This window comes from Mesocricetus auratus, unplaced genomic scaffold, assembly GCF_017639785.1.
Source record: "Mesocricetus auratus isolate SY011 unplaced genomic scaffold, BCM_Maur_2.0 Super-Scaffold_100030, whole genome shotgun sequence".
In the NCBI taxonomy this organism is placed as follows: domain Eukaryota; kingdom Metazoa; phylum Chordata; class Mammalia; order Rodentia; family Cricetidae; genus Mesocricetus; species Mesocricetus auratus.
The window spans coordinates 11,726,153-11,741,038 of NW_024429211.1; the positions used below are offsets into that span (position 1 = coordinate 11,726,153).

General features: G+C 42.5%; 2 protein-coding genes across 12 annotated transcripts in view; one reads left to right on the plus strand and one right to left on the minus strand.

Moving 5' to 3' along the window:
* The window catches only part of Gas2 (growth arrest specific 2), a 151,990-nt gene extending 149,347 nt beyond the window's left edge, over positions 1 to 2,643 (minus strand). The window contains exons 1-3 of one of the 6 annotated variants that reach the window (XM_040733286.1): positions 2,550 to 2,643; positions 885 to 1,008; positions 315 to 441 (exon numbers count right to left, since the gene is read on the minus strand). The gene's annotated coding sequence lies outside the window, so the exon portion shown is untranslated. Of the gene's footprint in view, positions 1 to 287; positions 442 to 884; positions 1,009 to 1,270; positions 2,359 to 2,450 lie in introns of those variants that run through there. The other 5 variants (XM_040733284.1, XM_040733283.1, XM_040733285.1 and 2 more) reach the window with 5 other exon arrangements.
* On the plus strand, positions 2,395 to 14,534 carry Fancf (FA complementation group F). 6 transcript variants are annotated; one of them, XM_040733282.1, is made up of 4 exons: positions 2,395 to 3,689; positions 5,356 to 5,541; positions 10,155 to 10,198; positions 11,757 to 14,534. In XM_040733282.1, the coding sequence occupies exon 1, from the start codon at positions 2,430 to 2,432 to the stop codon at positions 3,477 to 3,479; it is 1,050 nt and encodes a 349-aa protein (XP_040589216.1). In that variant the 5' UTR covers positions 2,395 to 2,429; the 3' UTR covers positions 3,480 to 3,689; positions 5,356 to 5,541; positions 10,155 to 10,198; positions 11,757 to 14,534. The 6 variants fall into 6 exon arrangements, with proteins under 6 accessions (XP_040589216.1, XP_040589215.1, XP_040589214.1 ...); XM_040733281.1 differs by having other exon boundaries at positions 5,356 to 10,198; XM_040733280.1 differs by having other exon boundaries at positions 10,155 to 14,534.
* Positions 14,535 to 14,886: the final 352 nt, after the last annotated feature.

Sequence of the window (14,886 nt, forward strand, 5' to 3'; positions counted from 1 at the left end):
TATTTAAGAAACTTTTTTCTGAATCCTGTAAGCCTAACAAGTGCTGTTAATTCGTCTGGCTACTTCTGAATTTATTTTAGTTCCTAGAGAATATTATAGAGAGAGGGGCTTAAGGATGAATTGCTACATTAAGAGAGGGGTTCATTAATGTGATCAGTTAACATTTTCTGGTCCTGCCTGTGGAGCTGAGCAGGCATCCCTATCCCAAAGCACAATGGCAGTAATGGAAAATTTGCATTAGTTACTTTCTGTTGCTGAGATAGAACATCATGACCAAGGCAACTCACAGAAGGGTTTATCTAAGCTTACGGTACCCAGGTTCCAGAGGCGCAAGAGTGAGTGCATCATGGTGAGGAGACAAGGCAACAGGAGGCAGGCAGGCAGGCGTGGCAGAAGAAGCCGGAAGCTGAGAGCTGGCATGCTCCCCTGCAAACATGAAACCTGAAAAAGATGAACTTGGAAGTAGTGAAGGCTTTAAGCTCTCAACGCTCACCCTGATTACATACTTTCTCCAGCAAGGCCTAGTGTCTCCCACCTTCTCAAACAGTGCTACCAACTAGGAACCAAGGCTCCAAGTACCGGAGCCTGTGAGGGACATCTCTTATTGAAAGCACCACAGAATACATATTGGAAGTAAGCAACAGAAATCCACAGTGGTATAATTTATTTACATGTATTTATATCCATCTCTCCAGAGGCCTCTGAGGTACATTCTGTGTGAAAATGTCTTTTTCTTAGTTGTTTACATTGCTCAACTGCGGTTTGAATGAAACGTTGTTTTAATAAAAACTTCCTACTACTGTTGGGAACTTGCAGAGCATAGCCAGCAGGTGGAAGACTGTCCCTAGGGTTCCCACCACAAGGCACACACATCTTACACTCACATTTTAACTTGTGCACTTCCCCGACTTGGCTTTCCATCGTCTCCCGATAGCCCAAACATTTTCACGGGCTAAAGCAAAGATCAGTCCATGAAACCTTCCAGAACTCTATCCACTTCCAACCGAGCTTTTAAAAAAAAATCATAATTAGTATTTTAAAAATATACAAACTCTGATTTGCATTACACTTAAGTGGGTTTGGGAGTCCTCCTAATTTCTGCCTTAAGTGCATAGGTCTCTTGAAGTTATTGGTCATCTTTCAACCTCTGGTTGAATTTTGCTGTATTATATGAAACACTGGTTCTAGCCCGCCACATAGGGCTTTCTTCTGATGGGAAGTCATCATATGCATGCATATAGAATAACGGCTACTGTGAAATAAAGCTCACCGTGATACTGAGATTTAACACGGACTCGGGTCTGAGAAGAAAGGCTTGGAGCTGGTGAGGTTTCTCTGCACTGCCCCAGCCCCCTGGAACTGATGCTGGTTTGACTTCTTTTTCATCCTGGATTAGATCTGGTTTCCACTCTAGCAGTCTAAAACATATCAATGATCCTCCTGGCCTTGGGGTTTGCCCGCCACATATGAGGTGATTAGTTAAACGTCTCTCTTAAATGGAATGTTATCACATCCTGTGGGGGACAGGATAGCACTTAACTAAACTTTATTGTTCTCGTTCTCTACTTCCACACACTATCACACCACTGTGACTAAAGTATTCGCTGAATGCTCCAGCAGTAACCTCTGTACACCTGCTTAAAAAAAAAAAAAAAAAAAAAAGGTGGCTGCTCCCTTGGTTGTCATTTCCACCAGCCAAGCCAAGATTCCAAGTGATATCACACAGTTATATCAAAATAAAATCACAAGGCCAAACAATACAGCCTGGGCTAATGGTAAACAAAACTAGCTTAAATATATGCTTTGACAATGGAGCCCAGAATTTAGCGCACAGACTCTGGCATCAATAAGCAGATTAATGAGCATAAACATTTCATCACGTGCTCAGCCAGGAGGCCCGAGGGCAGTAATGTAATTCACTAGGTTAGGTGAGACATGTCTCGCAGATTGAATGGCTGCCTACTTAATTTAGTGGGAGGACTACTCCGAATAAATAAATAAGAGAAAAAGAAGACGGTCCGGGGATGCAGCTCTGTGGCAGGGTCCGTGTTCCACACGCACCCGGAAAACGGGCAGTTTGAGAGCACTGAGCTCGCACGCAGCTCACATTCGCACTGCGACGGCTGCCAGCGCCCTTTCAGGACAGCGTCCAAACCGTCCACCAAGAGCATTTTCGAAGCAAAACGGCAGGCAAAAAGCCTAGCGCGTAGAGGCGGGCTCTCCCAGCCCGGGAGTGGAAGCTCGCAACTTCCTCCCAGTTTGTTTTCCAGCGCCAATGGACCCCGGAAGCCCTATCGCGAGACTGGCACGCGCGTGAACCAGTGGCAGGGCAGGCGGAGGCGGAGCCTCGCGCTCACGCCCAATCGGTTCGTTCCTGGGGGTTGGGGCGGGGCGGGAGGCGGGAAGAGAGCGAGGCGGAAGCGGCCGCCATGGAGCCGCTCGTGCAGCACCTGGAACGCTTCTCGGACGTGCTGGCCGTGGCCCGCGGGGCGCAGGCGCGCTCCTGGGATGCCGTGACCGTGCGCAGGGCGCTGCAGTGGGCGCGCTACCTGCTGCACGTGTACCGACGCTTCGCGGGTCGCGCGGCCGCGCGGGCGGCGCTGGAGAGGCGGCTCGGGCCGTGGGCGGGGCCTCCGGGGCTGCGCAGCTTCGCGGCGCTGGAGTCGGGGGACGCGCGGCTCGCCCTGCGCCTGCTGAGCAACCGCGCGCTCGCGCCCGCCGCCGCCCGCGCGCTGCCGCGCCTGCTCTTCCCGGGCCCCGCGGCGGACGGCGAGGACGACGCGCCGCAGCCGCGCCTGCTGCTCCTGGCGCGCCGCGGGAGCGCGCTGCGCCTGCTGCTCCGCCTCGGCGGCGGGGACGCGCCCGCGGGCGCGCTGCTGCGCACGCACGCCGAGCTGCTGGGCGCGCGCCTGCGCGAGCTGGGCGGGGCCGGGGCCGCGGCGGCGCGGGGGCTCCTGGAGGCGCTGTGGGCGCGCGGGCCCCGCGGGCACGTGCTGGGCGTGCTGGGCGAGGCTCTGCTGCTGGGCCGCTGCAGCCACGGTGGAGACCTGGAGCCTGCGGGCGCCGCGGACTGTGCGGGAGGAGCAGAGGAGACGGAGACGCAGGGACTTTTGCTGCACTGGCTTCTCGGGAGCCCCGAGGCCTTGGCCGCCTTCTGCCGCCGGCTGCCCGCGGATCGCCTGGCCTCCTTGGCCAGCTGCCACCCGGCGCTGTCTCGTGCCTACCTGGGCCTGCTGGCATCCTGGGCCGCGCAGCTGCGCTATGACCTGAGGGAGGGCTCCTGGGTCCCCACGCAGCCTGGGGACATGCCCTGGGAAGAGCTGCGCCTCCGGCTGCAGAGACTGTGCCAGGCCCCACCACCCTTGCCGGAAGAGGTCCTGGAGACCCTGCGCGGCGGCAAAGCTCTGGATGGAGATTTCGAGGTTCCCGGGATGAGCGTCTGGACCGACCTGCTGCTGGCCCTGCCTCGTGGTGCTTGACAAACTGAGTGTGGAGGGGACTCGTGGGACGAGGTTCTCAAGTCCTAGGCTGAGCATCGGGACAGCAAGGGAAGAGCAAACACACTCCTCACCCACGCCTCCCGATCCCTAGGCACATTGTCCTGCTGCTACTTGACTGGACAGTTTTACAGAATGTCAGTGTTCTCACCAACGCCCTGTACGACATGCTCCCAAAACCTAATTATTTAGGTGCCAATTTTAAGTGTCTCGTAATACAAGTACAAATATGTATTTTTTTAAGTGATAATACCTCAAGTTTTCTAGATACTGGAAATAGTGTTACTTCCCATCTGTTGATGGGTCCGAAGTCTTGCCCATGTTAGGAGCCACATCCCTACCCTTGGAAGAATGCTTGAAGCCGTGGAATTTTCAGCTTGTTTTGTATAAGGCTTATTTGTAAGAATACTAAAAATAGATGCGCTTTTTTTTAAGGAAAAAGCTTTAAATTTTTCAAGGACCCTTTTTTTTTATCCTGTTGATTTCCTGACACTCTTTTCACTTTATAGTGAAGTTTTGTTGTTGTTTAACCAGGAAGCATGGTAGCACCAACTGTTAGTTTCAAAGTTTACTGGGCTAAAGTCAAAAGTCCTAGATGTGCCTTCCTTAACCTGTTTACCAACCTTAAAGTGCATTAAAGCTGTGTTGATCAGAAAGTTTTGTCCCGCCTTTGTACAAGTCACTACTCTGAAGGTCAAAATAGCAGGACGTTAGTTACAAGCATTTCTTGAATACACACTGAAGTGTTTAGAGCACAGTAAATGTAAATATATCCTTTTTGGTATCTGCCTGGGATGATAAAGGAATCAAAACTACTGAGACTATCCAGGCCACATGTGCTGTCTATCAGGTCAATAGGCCCCAACCTGGTGCCATCACTAAAGTGTTTAAATATTTGACACTGGTTTTCCTCCTCGTTGCTGGATGGAGACTATTCAGGGTGTTTTGTGACTAAAACCCCAACTTGGTTAGTCTGCTCGAATGTTCTAAACTTAACAATAATTAGTTTTGTTAGTAAATAGCTTTTCAGGGATCAACATAACTTTCTCCATGTTCTAGATAACTGAGACTAAGTTTTTTCTTGGTTAATACCCATAACACAAAATTAATTCTTAAATTCTAGAAATGGAAATAGAGCAAAAGGATATATAATGTAGACTTTTAATTCAGTGTTAGACCCTGAGTGTAAATCATGATTCAGAACTTTCTAAGATTATCGGAGAAGGAAAACAATGTCACATTTTGATTTCCCTGTGGTCAAATTTCATTTTTCTAAAACTGATCTGTGTAAACCATGTTTTTTATCTTCTGTATTCTGATCCCTTTGTGCATTTACACAGGAATGACAGCTAAGCTATACTGGTTATAGTTTCAGCAGTTCTAGACATTTTCTTACTCGTCTCTTTTTCAGTCATTCTCATCAAGATATATACATTTTCCTTTTTCTCCTAGATCCTTGGCAGCATTTATAATTTTTTTATGAAGCTACTCAGCATCTGAATTCTATTTTGATGTTTTAGGGTCTCTTTGTAGCTGAGGTTAGCCCGGAACTCACTCTCTGCCCATGCTAGCCTCAGACTCCTGTGGGACCCTCCTGCCTCAGTCACCTCAGTGCTGAAATTATAGGTGTGAGCCAGCACATACAGCTAAATTCTGTGTCTCTGTGTTTCCATATCTTTGCCTCTCACTTGTAGTTTATTTTCTACTGTTTTACTTTTGTTAAAGGAGAAAACAAAGTTTCATATCATAAAGTACATCTTGATTCTCTTACAGTTTTATCAAATGATTTTGTGAGTTTCCAAGATTGTGTTTCCATTCTTTTACTTACTGGCTTTTTGTTTATTTGTTTTGATTTCAGGGTTCTTTTGGGAAACACCTCATGGTGATGAGCATTTATTTAAATGTGTGTCTACAGATGGCTGCCTGGTTCATGCTGGAAGGTGGTTTTGAGGTGCCCATGATTTTCAGTTAACATTCAGCGTGTCAGTGCACTCATCTCTTTCCTTGTTGGTAAAGAAGGGAGTCCTCAGGCTGCAGTTCCTTTGTAAGTGAACTTTCTTTCTCTATCTTAAAGTGATCCTTGGTTCAACATCTGCATCTCCATGCTCCTGATGTTCCTAATCTCTCCTCTGACTGGTAGGACCTATGCTAGAAGGTTTATGCTACCCTTCAGCTGTTTACTGGCTGTCTTCATGTCAGCTTGTGCTGCTGTGGAAACTGCTGTTCTGTCTCATCAGTACGGATATTCTGCCCCTGTTTTTATGTAAATATCTACCCAGCTTTGAGGAGGGAAATTTCCAAGTTCCTCTGCAGTTACACTGGTTTGGGACACCTTGTGAATAAGTAGAAATAGGACCTACATCATAATTTCCCTTTAAATGGGCTGATGTCAATGTGTTGCATTGAGTTACCTGGGACCAGGGCTGGAGAGGTTGAAGGGGTCATTATCCTAGCTACTATGAGGGAAGAAATAATGCTTTTCTTTCTATATGCCTATCTTTTTATTCAAATGATTGTTTTGGAATGTGGGTATCTACCTATGTTACATCAACAATGCCTGTGCCACTAAGTAGTGTTGGCAGAGCCTTGGTTATTCAAGGTTTTGATATTTAAATTTTTTAAAAAGATTTATTTATTTATTACATATACAGCAGATTGAATTGTAGATGGCTGTGAGCCACTATGTGGTTGCTGGGAATTGAACCCAAGACCTCAGGAAGAGCAGTCAGTGCTCTTAACCTCTGAGCCATCTCTCCAGCCCCTTGATATTTAAATTTTAAATATCACTTGTTCAAATTTTTACTTGGCTTCCTCCTTCTAAAATCTACCTGGCATATGATTCCAGGATTAATTTCTAGCAGTTTTTTATATTTACCTTTTAATATGTGTATTTGTGTGTCTGTATGTGGATGTTTGCATATGAGTATAGATGTCCTTAGAGGTTAGAAGTGAGATAGTTGTGAACTATCCAATGTGGGTCCTCTGTAAGAGCAGAAAATGCTCTTACCACTGAGCAATCAACCACTAATTGTTTTTTATAGTTTTCATTGCATTTCAGAGTCTGACGTCCCTTAAGATGAGATCAAACCTCTCTGTGTTGATGGTACTCTGTTTCTTTGTGTGTTTTGATATTTTTTTTGTGTGTTTGAGTTTATTTTCTTGGGTTTCACATCTTGGTTGTCTCCTTGATTGGATCTGTAATCAAGGCCTCTGGAGAGGTCTGAAAGGTGTTCTCTGGGAAGATTAACTCAAGAAGACTCACATACATACCTAGTATCCTTCCAACTGCCCAGGTATATGGAAATCAGGAGGAAAAGCAATGGCTTTTTGCTGCCTCCCTTGACCCTTGCTTGTAAGGGCATATACTCTGGAGAGCATGCTCAGGGGGAGCAAGACCCCTTCTGACTTATTTCTCCTTGAGCAGCCAGAACCTCTGGCCTGCAACTGATACTCATGAGTATCTTAGCTGTGCTTGTACCAAAACCATTTTAGAAGTGATGTTAGTAGAATAAGTCTGAACAAGAACCAAGTCCTAATACATGGTGACTTTCTCAGATTTCAACCCAGCAGCCTTAAATGTTTCCCAGAGTTGCTTTACTGCTTCAGAGTTGAATCTATGTTCATTCATGTCATGATTATATCTGAGGGTAGCCTGGGCTACATAATGCATTCAGGACAGTCAGAGATGAGTTTCAGACCAGTCTGAGCTGCTTATGAAATCCAGGCTAGCCGGGACCATGGGTAAAATCCCTGACCTCCCCTCAAAAAGGATTTTGTTGTTGTGAATGACTGATGCAGTAATGCCAAAGGCTCAAAAGTAGAACCAGGTTATAAACAGAATGACCCTTCTCCTACAAATTATGCATATAAGATACACATTATTGACACAAGTTAATTGATGTAAACAGTCTAAGAAACAACCATTGATTTTTCTCGAGATTTAATTGGAAATGATCAATTACTCTATCAGAAGTGTGGCACCACCTCATTTATCAGATGCTCATTGCCCGAGTGGGCTAAGGGTGCCCTTTTGACTTAGGGATGTTGTGGCCCTAAGGGAAGAAGCTAAATCATTACAGTGATGGCTGGTTCCAGCTCTCTGGGAGCTTCATTACTCTTCAGACTGCAGTTAGGTTTTAAGTTAAAAGGAGCTTACCGTATCTAAAGCCCCACTATGGTTGTGTCTTTACATAGTGGGGCATCTGAACCCCAGCCTGAGACAAGTTCTATATACAGTGACTATCACGTCCAAATTCCCCAAACTCCAAATGGCATTCTAATATCCAAAAATGACTTCTTTTCAAAGATGGGAACAATTTCTCCAGTTCCTGAGGGATGCTTGGCTTTACACTGAAAATCCTCTAGCCTAGGTTGAACTCATTTCTGATAGATGAAATGCTTTTGAAGTTTAGGGAACTGGGGTTTCCTTTGGATCTGATTGTGATCACAGGGTTATGACATGAAAACCAAATTTTCATCTTATATTTACGTATGGTACAAGAGCTCTGTTAAGCTCTAAATACCATCTGTGGTAACCTCTAGATCCTAAAGTTTCATGTGAAATTGGCTTCTACACAATTTTACAAGTCAACTTGTTCCAAAGGCAAATTTTTACCTGTGTTCATCATAGTATTTTTGTTTGTTTGTTTGTTTGTTTGTTTGTCGAGACAGGGTTTCTCTGTATTGTTTTGGAGGCTGTCCTAGAACTAGCTCTGGTAGACCAGGCTGGTCTCGAACTCACAGAGATCTGCCTGCCTCTGCCTCCGGAGTGCTGGGATTAAAGGCATGAGCCACCAACACCCAGCCCATCACAGTATTCTTTATGACCCTTTACTTCCACATTCAAGTGACAATGTTTTATTCATCTGGTACACACTCTGTCACTCTGTTGTAATGTGCTAAAAATTATTTAAATCCAATGTCCATAATAAGCTATTTTTGTGTTTTAAAGTGATCTTGCTGGATTGTTCATGTTGACCTTGCTGGATCTCAAGATATCTTGGCTCTGTCTCTCCACAGTGGTGGAGATTACTGATGTGTACTGCCATGCCTTGCTTATGATTTACATATATTTGTATAATGAATGAAATGTCTCATTTTTAAAGACGATAGAGAAAGCAGAGTGTAAAGAACAGTTTTATTTTGGGAGAATCCCGGGTTTATCCATCCTGCGCCTGCTCAAAGCCGTCATGAAATATTCATAACTGTGCTGATCTTTTGACGTAATATCAATAGCTTTGGTAAGATATTCTGGGCGAGGCTATGCATATACTCAGAGTATTGACACAGTGCCCTCAGGGACATAAGCTTGTGTGCTGTTAGCTTTCAGTGAATGTAGATGTAACTGTGGAAGAAAATGGCCACAGTTCTTTGCAAGTCTCAGACACATTTGGTACCAGTCTTAAAACTGGCCTTACCAATGTCCCCGGTCAGACTCTGCAGGACACCGAACAAAGACCAAGACAAGTGGAGGAAAGACGTTTATAGGGAGAAGATGTGCCTGTAGGAATGGAAGGGAAGTGGGGGGTGTGTGGAATCCACTGTGGGCACGTTTGAAATTGTAAGAGAACAAAAGCTACCGAAAATGATAACGGAATCTGTATAACAACTGAGCTTTAGACAGTCTTTAATATATTAGCAATCAAGACCTTTAAAAGTAAAACCATGAAGTTTATTAGTTGTTTATCATTTTTTTCTGAAAGTAAAGAGATCTTATAATGTGGAATATTTCTGGAAAAAGGAAGTTTTCGATTTTCTATTGTAAAATCACAGAAAATGCAAAACATTGTTAACAGTGACTTAGACGACTCAGTGTTTTGCCTGAGCAGAGACGACAATGAGCAGGCTAAGGGCTCAGGCAAATGTGCATTCATCTTCTTCTGGTCTGTTCCCCAGTGAATGCAAAAGCATGGGTTTCTGACAGGGCCAGTTTGGAATTGGTGTTGAAGCAAAAAAACGACAAGTGGCTAATAAGCAATTTACAACCAATACATGGCATAGGCCACTGGTCAGCAGATAAATGTTGCAGATAGGGTAGCTATAGCAACCAAAACTCATCTAGCCCAGCTACCATGTTCTAATTATAGCCAGGAAGCCCTGAACCCCATGTGCAGTGCAAATTGGCCCCTGTAGATTCAAAACGACTTCATTGTTGTAACAGACATTAGCCAAGGAAGAATATTTGAAGAATTTATATTATAGCTAGATTTACTGTCTAGTTCTACAAATGGAGTATTACCATGACTGCCACAGCCTTATAATTCAAAGACATTTTTTCAAGAATCTGTTTTCATGTTATAGGAACTAACGTGCAGAAAGAAGACAAAGGGGGGAGTAATTTAAAAGCTTGTTAGATGGCTTTAAAAACCATTTTTTAATCTATAACACTGTTTCTGGAAAAGGGTGCACAGTCCTTTAAGCTTCCATCTTATTTGTCTGCTCTGTGTAGCTCTGGAGCAATGTCACTCTTTAACAGAGCAACAGGAATGCGGCTATTCAAAACCTCCTTTTAATTGTCTAGAGCGGGGCTTTTAAAATGACACATTCCGTTAGCAGTCCTCCGTCTGACAGTGCGTTATAGCCTAGCCAGAGACACAACTTGAGACATATCCTTTCTTTTTGCCTTTAAAAACTCTATGATATCTCCTTCTTTTCCAGGTTTCTCATGAGAACTGTTGTTTGCTCTGTGCTTTCTTCCACAGGTAAAAATGGCAATTGTACTGCTTCCGCTTTCTCAATGCTAGTGTTTTGGGGGATGTAGCTCTATAGAATTTTGTCCTGTTTCGTTACATTTCCAAGCCTGGGCCTGAGTTAATCACTCAAATCCTCAAAATGCGGGCCCTCTGTTTCTTCCACGGTCACTTATAGAGAGGGGTCTCCACTGAAGTAAGGTTCTCTGATGAGTGCCTGTGTGAGAACATGTGGACACAGCCTGCTCTGCTTGGAACTTGGATGTGTACACTTCGCTGTATTGAAAGAACCCTCACCCAGTAACCTCTGCCCGCAGCAAGTTGAGGGTGGAGGATTGCCGCAAACTGGAAGCCAGACTGGGCTGAAGAGGGAGGCCATAGGGAAATAATGCGCTTGCAAAGAATTTTTCTCATAGACTTCATACCTTAATATATAAATAAATACTCCTGTTGCTATTGTTAGGTGCACTAATTGACTTTTTGCACTAATTTATAGCTATAATTAATAAAAGTCAATTTCTTGTATACTTATTATACTTTCGAGTCATTTCTAGTCCTTATGTCTTATCCTGGGGAAAACTTATTTTAGACATATTGCTACTGAGTACAGGTGGCTAAGAAAGACCAAGTGTGGAATTTGAAAGCTTTTTTGGTCCAGATTTCCAGAAGTGTATGCCACCAGTCAAATTCTTCACATTTAGATTTAGCTACAGCTTTTTTTTTTTTTTTTTTTTTTTTGTGAAAGCTGCAGACCCTCCATCACTATGATTGACCACTATGTGTGGTCAACACAGTGTTGAATGTGAATGTTGTCTACACATAATTTTGGCTGTATCCTCATGTTCTACAAATCAGAGGAAGTGTGAACCACACAGACATGCAAAGATGTAGACCTTCTGCAGATCAGAACACGTCCTGCCCACTTACCCTCCAAGCTCAATGGTTGGAGATGTCTACATCAACATGTAACTCTGTATCAAAAAGACCTAATTCAACCACTCCTGAATTAAGTCCTATTTCAGCCAGTCTATAGCTTCTGTGTTTTAATATTCTGAACATGATGAGAAATTAACAAGCACCCAGGACAAATAAGTATCACATCAAGATCTATTCCTTCATAAAAGTCATTTTAACTTTTGAATTATTCTAACAGTGTAACATACAATTCTAACAGTGTAGTATACAATAAATTACATGATTCCAAGTTGTTTATTCCATAAGTTATCAAAAACAATTTCATTCACTCCGTAGAAAGCCGTGAACCACTGTTATTCATTTTAGCACTGAATCTGTAATTAGACCCAAAGTTACATGTATTCTAAGTGTTCCTTGTATGCCAAGTGAACTTATTATTTGATCCATCACTTTTCATACAATTCTGTTTAGGAACTTGTATGTTACTGTGTAGATAATGAATGTGATATACAAAGGCCTTAATCAAGTCATTGTTTCTTCAACTCTTAAATTAAGCAAAGGAAGCAACATGCCCTGCTGTGATAAAAGCCACAAGAGGTCCAAGCCTTTTGTTACACTTTGCTGTTTGTTCTGATATCACGTGTTTCTTTTCCAGAGTGTTGGAAAGCAAATGAACTGTGATAACATACAATACTTGTCAACAGTTTTAGTAAGGAAGAAGACTGGTCTTTCTAACTTTGAAAACACAATTAAAATTATCTTCAAAAGAGAACTGACAAACTTTGAAGGCATGTTTTCAATCTAGAGTCCTCAAAATACTGGCTGGATCATTAACCTCTCAACACCCCATTTAATTCAGAGTGTAAATAGCATGTGTAATGACAAAAATCATGGGGTTGCAAAGAAAATACTTCTTTATTGAATCTGATTCTGTACCTGTTTTCATAAGCTATCAAAATTAAGTTATAAAAATTATCAAAACTATGAAACTACCAAAACCAACAGAAAAGCCATGTTGTCTTCAGCTACAAGCAACATTGCTGTGGAGAGATAGATTCAAGTCAAATTGGATGCTTTGACTCCCAGCCACATTGGTGACATTGTACTGATTGATAGCGCCTGTGTGCAGAGGGGCATGCTGGGCTCAGTGTTTGCTGACTGATTCCAGCCAGCTCCGTCTATGTGAAGGAGAGCATGTGCCTGAACTGCACTGCACTTTCCACTTGGAACATTGCTGTGGGGATCACTCGGCGAACAAAACAGTCCCAGAAGGTGTGTGTAGCTACTCTATTTGTTCAGCTGTAGTTCTGGCTTTGAGAGAGACAATGGGGGTGTGTGTGACTATCCACATTTTTACCTGGCATATGGTTCCTGGTTGAAGAAAAGAAAATCCCTCCTGCTGGTTTGGTCTGGTCCCATGTTTATGGCATATCGGAATAGGCTCAGATGGTAGATCCATACAAAGCAGTCAGTTGCAAATAACTTAAAAATGATTGGCTTATTATTAGTTCCACATTTTATATAAAACGCATTGTATATGTCCTGTCAAAGTATCACATTTAGCATGTAAAATTGCAGATTATGGGTATGCATTCTTCCTTTTTATTTTTAGTCTAAAATGAAGCTGAAGAAGCATTTTTATAATGGAAATTCCATGTGCACAAGCAGAGATGGTTTCTATTCCCGTTAACCCTGGCTTCTCATACTTGAAATACCTCCCCAGCATTTCTGCAGCTGCAAAGCCCTCCTTAGCATGTCTAACAGTGGAACCAGGCAAGGACTCTCAGACACTACAGGGATATCTCCTTCACAACTCATAAGAATCTCTAGATTTTCAAATTCATAAACAACTTAAATCCATACAGAAAGCCAAAATACTGAACTTGGTCTCACACAGCCAAGTCACCAGTCTGTGACCACTTCTCATTACCCAGAAGTGCTCCATTCTAGCAAACAGATAAACATAGTTTCAAATACAAGAGAAATTTTCTACTATGAGTTCTTGCATCCTTCCTTTTCATCAGATTGCGTTTTTTTAACTACATATAAATTTAAGTTCATCACTACTACCTAATGTGTTACTTATAATGCTTACATAACGTTCTATAATATGAGACATAGTTGTATATTATGATTCAGACTAAGATGCATAAATACACATATCTTATATGAGCTCCATGTACATAACCTATATCACCTCTATGACACTGAGCCTACTAGATTTCCACTTTGTTGTCATAAAGTGACACATAGATCTTTTCAAACCTTTTAAAAATCTGTTTATTTTTTAATTGCCAATCAGCTGGTATACATTTATGACTGGGTGCATGTATACATCGTGAAAAGAGCACGTGCAGTCTTCCACATACTGATTTCGGTGATGAAAACACTGAAAGTCGCTGATTAGTGATCGAGTCATCAGGGCTCCTGCTAGCTGTGGTCGGCTTAGAGGGTTTGAGCTCTGTTATCTGTCTATGGGATGCTGTGCCACTTGATACTGTCTCCAGTCTCCTCATCTTCAGCACCTGTTATCCAGCACTCTGCTGTCCCCAGGAAATCAACCTTTCATACTCCGTGTTAAACGAGTATAAAACACCATCGAGTACCATACTGATCTCTTGGAAAAGAAGTTCAGTCTTCTTAAGGGTCGGTTAATATTAGTTACATATGCATACATGGGCACCTACTTTCCATTTTCAGTCTATGCATATGTATATATGAGCTGTTGTGTTTCACTAATGTAAACCTTTAATTAATCTAAGCTTTTGTGTTTAGAGGGACAAAGGAGGTCTAGTCTTATCAACATCACTTGTAAAATACCCCTCACTGGCTTGTGGTGTTCGCTTTGAGACAGGGTCTTATGTAGCGCAGGCTGGTTTCGAACTCACTCTGTAGTGGGAAATGGCGGTGACCTCCTGGTCTTCCTGCTTCTGGGATTACAGGCCAAACATGCACCGCCAGACCTGCTTGTGCTGTTCATTCTTCATCCTAACATACTGGAAATAAATGTGTAGACTTTTTATTCTGTTTAGTCTGTTATTTTTTTTTAACTTTGTGTTTTTTTAATGTAAATTGATCTCTGGTAAGAGAAGATGTCTTGTATAATATTTTTACTGAGATGTTTTAAAGTAATCTTCCATGGTTTATGACATAAGTCTTACCCATTTGGTTTTTGGGATTTACATCTAGGTGATTTATAACTTTTCTTATCTGGGAAAATTTTTTCTTTTTCATTTCAAAGGGTTTTTTTTTAATGATTTCCTGTGGTATTTAATTTATTCTTTATCATAAATAATTAGGTCTTTAACATATCTTGTTAAATTGTTCTTATGCAGTTTTGAGTTTTGGTGTGTTTGTATATTAAGCAAACCTAAATGAAAGGCGGCCGCTCTTGTCAATCATTTTTTATAATAAACTTTTGCTGTATGTAAAATCTGCGAGTATTCACACATGTACCTTTGTTGGTTTCTCAAACTTCTGCTGTTTGGACATGCATATAAAACCTGCCTCAATAAATTAACCCTCAAATTTTAGGGGAACATGATTAATACTTTGCCCTGGGAAAAGCTAGCATATCCTTTTCTTCATATGTCAATATTTCAGTAAAAAACACGGAAAATAGGATCTGGGTACTTTTTTAGTTTTCTTACTTCATATCCAGTTGTGGACAATCCTGAACTATATTCAAGTTTTATTAAGGGGACACTTTATTTTCACCCCAAGAGACTCTACGTTCAACCTTTACTATTTTTTGCCGTCAAGTTATGACACACAAATTTGCACAA

Excerpts from the sequence above, each read along its gene's own strand:
- Fancf (XM_040733277.1), top strand. The coding sequence starts at position 2,430 with ATGGAGCCGCTCGTGCAGCACCTGGAACGCTTCTCGGACGTGCTGGCC.